This window comes from Penaeus japonicus, unplaced genomic scaffold, assembly GCF_977035675.1.
Source record: "Penaeus japonicus unplaced genomic scaffold, GWHDUDI00000001_assembly GWHDUDI00000030, whole genome shotgun sequence".
In the NCBI taxonomy this organism is placed as follows: Eukaryota; Metazoa; Arthropoda; class Malacostraca; order Decapoda; family Penaeidae; genus Penaeus; species Penaeus japonicus.
In genome coordinates this window covers 411,551-419,771 of record NW_028234432.1, presented here as the reverse complement: position 1 = coordinate 419,771, position 8,221 = coordinate 411,551, and the positions used below count along the sequence as shown (strand labels likewise).

The 8,221-nt window shown below is 43.7% G+C and overlaps 1 protein-coding gene across 2 annotated transcripts in view; it reads right to left on the bottom strand.

Annotated features, from left to right (window-relative positions):
* Nucleotides 1-7,461, bottom strand: part of LOC122257494 (protein obstructor-E) — an 8,557-nt gene extending 1,096 nt beyond the window's left edge. Inside the window, exons 1-3 of one of the 2 annotated variants that reach the window (XM_043022793.2) lie at nucleotides 7,311-7,461; nucleotides 680-898; nucleotides 155-343 (exon numbers count right to left, since the gene is read on the bottom strand). In XM_043022793.2, the coding sequence (XP_042878727.1) occupies nucleotides 155-343; nucleotides 680-898; nucleotides 7,311-7,356 (454 nt within the window). In that variant the 5' untranslated portion in view covers nucleotides 7,357-7,461. Of the gene's footprint in view, nucleotides 1-154; nucleotides 344-679; nucleotides 899-977; nucleotides 1,188-7,310 lie in introns of both variants that reach the window. The other variant, XM_043022803.2, reaches the window with a different exon arrangement.
* Nucleotides 7,462-8,221: the final 760 nt, after the last annotated feature.

Genomic DNA, 8,221 nt, shown 5'->3' with positions numbered 1-8,221 from the left:
GGAATATGGCCATGAACTGGGATCTACCTATGCATATTCCAATCTATCTACTCTTCAGACCTACGATATCATTTCCAGAAAGTAATAAGAATATTCTTCTCTAAAAACAAAAGTCTTACCAAAAAGAAAGAAAGAAAGGGAAAGTAACACTTACGATGCTTCTGGCATCCGGCAACGTTCTGGGGCCAGTCGCAGGCGTGGGTCTCCTCGTTGTAGAGCAGGCCGCCGATGCAGAACTGCTCAGTGGCGGTGCCGTTCCAGCAGGTCCAGTAGCGAGTGCAGGATGTCTCGTGTCCGAAGATTCCGTAGAGCCAGTCGCAGTGCTCGGTGGAGATGGGGGGGTCTGCGGGGGGTCGATTTGTTAGTTCTCTTCTTGGAAGGTCAAGGGTAGTCAGGGTCATTGACAATTAAAGCATATACGGTTATATTTGGGAAGCGATTGGGTTAGGGTCAAGGACGTTTCATCTTTTATTATTTTTGGAGCGATATATGATAATGAAGTATTTCTGCTGAATCATCTATACAATGGTTCTCAAACTCTATCACTAAATACTAGGAAATCACACAAAATTATCTCTTTTAAATCAATGAAGGGGAAAATACTTTGAAAATGTAAAGTTGATTCTCTGTTGCGATGAAGAGTCGTCTCAGCAACATGGCTCTCTCATGCAAAACTTACTAGCAAGCTGCTTGTTATCGCAGTAGGCTCCGCGCCAGGGATAATCGCATCCCTCGGCGATGCCACGGTTCCTGCCCACGAACACAAGGCCGTTGGGGCAGTCATAGAGCTGCGGGGTGCCGGCGACGCACTGCCAGTACCTGTCGCAGTACGTGATGTCCCCGACGACCCTGGACTTCCGATCACATGGGTTGGGCTGGTCCACTAGTTGGGCGAAGCCTTTCGACGGCGACCGGAATACGAGGCGGGAGAAACAAGGAGAGAAAAGGGTTCTCGTGAGTCGAGAGGAACTACTTACTTCGTCCAGGGCGGTCAGTGCAGTCCACGTTGAAGTCGTAGTCACAGACGCCGAAGAGACCCTGTGTGCGTCTGCCGAGGTACACCAGGCCGTTGGGGCACGTCTGGAGCACCGCCTGGCCGTCGAAACACTCGTAGTAGGCGTCACACTGGGTCTCGTGGGCGGAAGTGCGGGTCTTGGTCTTGCATGGGTCTTGGAATTGTCCCATGGCTGACGGGGGTCACGTCAGGTCAGGGGAGGAGGGGGAAGAGAGGGGGCATGGGGAGATGGTTGTTAGTGTTGTCATATGTACATAGTCATTGGTTACTTTCAGTCAGATGTTAGTTATGTCTCGGTCAAATATCAGATTAAATACTAAAATATTAGATTATCAAAGTAATTGTTAGATTGATGCAATATATCCTATTCAATGATATGACTAAATGGAGTTAAAACTATATATGTACAAACATAACTTCTACTAAATATTCTAACAGAAAAAAAAACTGTAAAACAAAACCCAAAGTCATCTATTGTAACAGATAAAAACAAATTTTGAAATCCATCGACAGTTGATTTTTAAAGGTCACACAAGTATCTCAAATTTGGCTTTGATTCAAACCATAAACACACACGACCGATTCGGCAGGCTTCCAGAAGTTCAGTGACCTTGTGCCTAAAAACCATTCCTGGAGGGACCAATCATAACCCGCTTTCACTTTTCGCGGCGGACGGAATGGACCAATGGCGCCGCGAAGTGCCGAGACAGCGTCGGCCAATCAGAGGGCGCGCCGAAACCCCCGAAGGCATTGAGTGAAAGTTCGAGAATCGGTGTCAGTGAAATATGCTTCTGATTCTTCACGTCGTTTAACTGGGGGCGAGAGGACCGAGGGACGCTACCGTTTCTTTAAATATATATATATATATATATATATATATATATATATATATATAAATATATATATATATATATATATATATATATATATATATATATATATTGTATATCTCGGTAAATAATCCACTTTCTTCTCCTTCAGTGAAGTGTGATCAAACGATTCTTTGTGAGTGAGCAGAGCAACATGCAGAAGTCATCTGAAGTTCGGCTTTGTGATCATGAAAGCGCTTTATATTTTTATTTTGCCTCACTCTTATTCTTTCCTTTTTATTTTCGCTCTTTTACGCTTTAGTCATTCACCTCCACTCTTGATTACTTCTGTTTCTTGCTCCGCTGAACTTTGCCAGCCGTCTCAATAAACTTTCTCTTAGAAGTGGAAGTTTTCTCGTTTTGTGAACTAAAATTATTTATCTAACTTTAATCTTCAGAGAATACGTGCTAGCTCGGACTTTTTCAGTATTAAAAAAACAATTATATCAAAACAATCAAAATGTTAAGTCGAGGCATCGTGTAATGTTTCAATATATTGATCGAATAACAGCAAAATAGATTGGGACAGACGTTACCACGCCCTCAGAAAAGCGGCAGTCAAACGGGAAAAGTGTTAAGGTGGCTGACATTTATCTAGGTTAACCTGTAAGAAATCTCTTCACGGTCCGCCTTCTGTTATAGATGCTGAGTTTGATTTTCGATTTTATTCTATATATATTTTGCACTGTCAGGAGTCCGGAGATGTAGGCGTGGATGTGCTTAGGCGAAGAAACGAATCATGAGGACTTTAAGTAAAAAGTAAAAAAAAAATAATAATAAATAAAAATAAAAAAGGAAATTGGATTGGTATCTGAAGCTGCGTTGAAATCTCCGTAGGTTTTCCAACTTTAAATAAGAAAAAAAAACATTTTTGTGTTGACATATTTATAATATCGTTATTATCAGTATTATCAAGTTCAAATACTATAATAAGACCGTTATCTATAACACATCTAAAGAAGGCTTGACGTGAATACAAAGCCTTTTCTTAAGTGTAATGTTGACATATTCCAGCAGTATTGTCATTTCTTATGTAAAGAAAAAATGTTAAGCGCCGTCTATTGATAATAAAGGCCAAATAAATTACAAAGACTAAGACTTTTAACTGAAAAGAAGTTAAGCGTCACGGAAAATAATCTTTGAGCCGAGTCATGACAGAGGGAGAGGGGGAAAGTCCAGAAATTAGGCGAGACAGAGAATTGGAAAAATATAAAGTACGAAATAGACACAGATAAAAGGAGAGTGAGAGAGAGAGAGACAGAGAGAGAGAAAGAAAGAGAAGAAGAAGAAGAATGAATGAATGGAAGAGGAGAGGTAGTACCAAAAGAAGAAAAAAATTATATATATATGTCTTCTTCCAAATCCGAGTACCTGACTCGACCCTCCGAACTCCCCCCACCCCCCACCCCTTACCCCCACCCCTAGCCCTCTCCCTCCAGGCTCTTTCCTCTTTCCTCCTCTCTCTCTCTCCCTCTCTCTGTCTCTCTTCGCGAGTCTACACTCCAAAACAGGTTTACACACATCGGTGAAAGTAAAAGTCATCGGCTGGCGACGTCCACTCTCCAGCCCTCGATTGAGAGATCGACCCGACTCGCTTAACCTAACTAGTAATCGGTTTTGTATTATTCACACTATACAGGAGCGCGGATACTCTTGTAACTTCGCTTTGTAAGGGTCCGAATGTTTGTTTATGTGTTTTGTGAATGTTTGTTTATCTGAATACAAACGCGCTCATACATTTGTGTGTATGCGTGTGTGTGTGTGTATGTGTGTGTGTGTGTTTGTGTTTGTGTGTGTGTGTGTTTGTTTTTTTGTTGTATGTATGTATGTATAAATGCATGTATTTGTGCATATATATGTGTACATATATATATATATAATATAATATATATTATATATATATTATATATATATATAAATATTATATATATATATATATATATATATATATATATATATATATAATATACATATATGAAATATATATATATATATATATATATATATATATATATAATATATATATATATATATATATATACACACACACACACACACATATATATATATATATATATATATATATATATATATATATATATATATATATATATTTATATATAAAAACACATATGCGTGTATGCGCGCAAAAGAGTAAGAAAAATACACCGAAGGAAAAAAAAAAAGTTTCTCACGAGAAAGCATCACCCGACGCGACGCCCTGCACCTCCCTCCCTCCCCCCTCTCCCCCTCCCCCCCTCCCATCGCCCCCATCATCAAGGGAGACTCCGAGCGTGACGCGAGCGACTGCACGCACGTCACCCTGTCGCGCTACTCGTGTTTCGCGTGCATGGCGACGCAACCTTTAGAGTCGCCCTCGTACACGCTCGTCTTGCATGGTCACCCTCACGGTCTCGGCAGTGAGAGAGGTGAAGAAAGGAGAGATATTTGAGAAAATGAGAGAGACAGTATGGCGGGCGGGAGGGAGGGAGGGAGGGAGGGAGGAAGGAAGGAATGAGAGAGGGAGGGAGGGAGGAAGGGAGGGAGGAATGAGAGAGGGAGGGAGGGAGGGAGGGAGGAATGAGAGAGGGAGGGAGGGAGGGAGGGAGGAAGGAAGGGAGGAATGAGAGAGGGAGGGAGGGAGGAAAGAAGGAAGGAGGGAGAAAGAAGGAAGGAGGGAGGGGAGAAGATAGAGAGAAAGAGAGAGAGAGAGAGAGAGAGAGAGAGAACAGAGACACAGAGAGAAAAAAAATGAAGGAAGAGAAGAATAAAAGATAGATAAAAAAAGGTACAAGAAAGAGAAGAAGAAAGGTGTGAAGGAGAGAGAAAGAGATTGAAAAATGTCCTGCCTGATTGACTCGACCTTCCGTGCATGGCGCAAGACGCAATGGAGACGCGACCGCCTCACTTGGTCATGCACATCAAGGGAGGGAGATAAATATGTACATACATATGTATCTCTTATATGAATGTGTGTGTGTGTTTGTGCGTGTGTGTGTGTGTGAGAGAGAGAGAGAGAGAGAGAGAGAGAGAGAGAGAGAGAGAGAGAGAGAGAGAGAGAGAGAGAGAGAGAGAGAGAGAGAGAGAGAGAGAGAGAGAGAGAGAGAGAGAGAGAGAGAGAGAGAGAGAGAGAGAGAGAGAGAGAGAGCGTGTGTGTGTGTATAAATATTTTCTTTCGTAAGTCCTCTTCCCTTATCGCCAAAACGGCCATCCTTCCGACACAGCAACCGAGTCCCGTTAGGATGCCCGGCAAACGTCTGGCAGGGTATTCTGGGCACGTCTCCAACCCGCCTCACACACACTCGAGGTCGAGAAAGGTCGTTGGGAGGGATGCTTGTGCAACGTGGCAGCTTCTTGGGAGAGCTGGAGGGAGAGGGTGGCGGAGGGAGGAAGAGGAGGAGGAGGAGGAGGAGAGGGGGAGAGGGGGGGAAAGGAAGTGTAGGTGAAGAAAAAGAGGGAGGAAGAGGAGAGGGCGAGGATGGAAGGACACGTAAGGAAGCATGGAAATCGAAAGGGAGAAAGGGAGGCAGGACTGACTTATCAAAATCATCAGCTGGGCTTCCTGGGCCAAGGGAGGAGAAGGCGTAGATCAGAAGAAAGAGCGAAGGGAGAAGTAGAAGAAAAAGGATCAGGACAAAGGGAGGAGGAAGTTGAAGAGAGGGAGAAGAGGAGAAGGAAGAAGAAGAAGAAGGGAGAGGACCAGAAGAGAGGGAGAAGGTGGGAGCGGGAGACCAGGTAAGGGGGTGTGGGCGGAGACTCAAAGCTTGGTGAACTGGTCCCTCCAACTCGGTCTTGAATTTCCCAGAATCATAGGATTTCAACATGAAATCGAGTCTGATGAAGTGTGATTCCAATCATCGGGCGCGGGGCACTTCGTCAATTGGCCAGGCAATAAAATGCGTTACAATTTGAGTGATGATTTAGTAATTCATTTTTTACCTTTTTTTTGTACTGAGTTTGATTTGGTAAAGTTTATTTGCAGAACAGTGAAAATCCCCTGCAAAAAGCCGGTTATGCGCTCATTTGGATGGCGTGTATTGCGAAGTTAGAAACATTCTAGAAATTATATATCAAGCTCACTTCATCATCTTTATTTTTATCGCTGTTTTATCATGTTATCCTTGATAGATTTTCCAGCAACTTCGATTGAACAATGACAAGGGAAAAAACAATAAAAACTCGCGCATAAATCACAGCTTGTCCTTCGAGTTACAAGGTGATCAAAGTGCGCAGGAAATACTCAAAATATTCTAATATTCAAGGCAAAAGAAAAAAAAATCGAATGAGATTTTTTTCTACCCTTTCGAGTGAACTGCGAGGCCGCTTGTTGTCCTTCGCTCCCCTTGTGAGGAAATTCTTCAGAGAGAAACGGAAAGAGGGAGAGGAAGAGGAAGAGAAAAGGAGAGGGAGTGACAGAGAAATATAGATGTAAAATGAGATCGACTGAGGGTGAGGGAAAAAGAGAGGTGAAGGAGAGGGGAATGGAGAGAGAGCGAGATTGAGAGTGAGAGTGAGAGCGAGAGCAAGATCCAGAGCGAGAGAGAGAGGTGGGTGAGGGAGAGTGAAAAGGGGAGGGAAAGGGAGCGAGAGGGAGAGAGAGAGAGGGAGGGAGAGAGAGAGAGAGAGAGAGAGAGAGAGAGAGAGGGAGGGAGAAAGGGAGAGGATGAGGGAGAGAGAAAGGGCAAGGGAGAGGGAGAGGAACGGGCGGTGACGCAAGGGAGGGAGAGGAGGGCTTGCCAAAGGGTAAGGTTCGGTGACACAGAGGACATGCACATTCCACCTATCCACCTATCCCTCTTCCTTTCCTTTCCCTTCCTTTCCCTTGCCTTCCCTTCCCTTCCTTCCTTTTCCCTCTCCCACCTGCCTTTCAGCCCCCTTCTTGCGGCTCCTCTGGTTTGAGGTCAAAGCAAAGGCGCTCCCTTCACTTCGGTTCTACAGGAAACCCGGCAAAGGTCACGCAGGACATTCCTTAGAGTGCGTGTCCTGCCCGCAAGTTGCAAGCGGCGACTTGAACTCACACGCGCAGTCGATGCAACCAAACTGCTTTTTCACCTTGGCTTATTCTATTTTAACTTTACAATATTCTGAACTCGTGCATTCTAATGAGCAATCAATCTAATATAATTTAATCTAATCCTAAAACACTGAAATCGACGTATTCCTATATCAACGTGATGTTCTTGAACGCATGTTATTGTGACTTTATTTGATCACATTCTATTTGATATGACCCAATCCGGGAAAAACACATTGATTTATTTTTTTCAGTCGAACCGCAAAATGAATCCAACTTGAAATAAAGATCACTCACAACCCGAGAGAAAAAAAAAACACTCCACAGTAATGTTCATGCAGTTCACGACACTTTTTTAGAACTCGTTACTAAATCTGTTGATCTTTGGTTTGTTTATCATGTAAAAACTCACCGGCCCCCGCAATGGCGCAGAGGATTGCAGCGGCGAGTATCCTCATGGTGGCTGTATGAGAGATAGCGATAGAGACACACACTTGGTTACGCTGCGACGTCTGATGAGCTAGTGCATGCCTGGACGAATGCTGGAGCCTTTTTTATACCCTCGCGCTTCGCCGTGACTCCGCCCACCCGACCGGCCCAGCACGAAAGTTTCCTTTTGCTTTCGCCCGTTGTGCATCCCTTTTGCACAATGCCTCCTAGCGCCTTTTTAGTTCTTCGCTTTTTTCGATACGTGATTTACCCTTTCTTTAGCCTTATCACTTAATTGCATCAGCTGATAGCTCTTCTCCGTTGCCCCGATAGTCTCTTAAAACGTCATAACCCTTTGGTTTTCTGGTGAGACGAATCCAATCGCAGTATTTCGAAAGAGACTTCCACGAAGCGATCGAAATCCAATGAAACTTCGAAATCTCTGTCTCCAGCCCCCGAGGATTCTCTCTCACACGTAGCAGTGGCGGACGACGCTGTCACACCAAGGGATTCACGTTCTAATTATATTCATTACACATGATCCTTTACGCTTACTCTCAATTATACCGCCATTATCCTGTCCGTCTTCTTTTCCAAGGACACATGTCTCACAGGGAGAAAGAAGGAAAGATACAAATTTGTCTAACAAGATGCGCTCGAAAGTTTCACCAAGAGATGACCCGTGATTGGCCAGGAGTGGGTGACGTCATTATTACGTCATGGCCGCCGCATGAAACAAAGAGCAGTCGAAAAGTAGAGTATCTGTCCATCAAACGACCTATCGAATGGCCTTCGGACTCATACAGAAAGGCCATCTTCGTCTTTACATATGCAAATGAGATATACATGAAAAATGGTATATAGATTATGATAAAAATAAGAATAATAAATGTG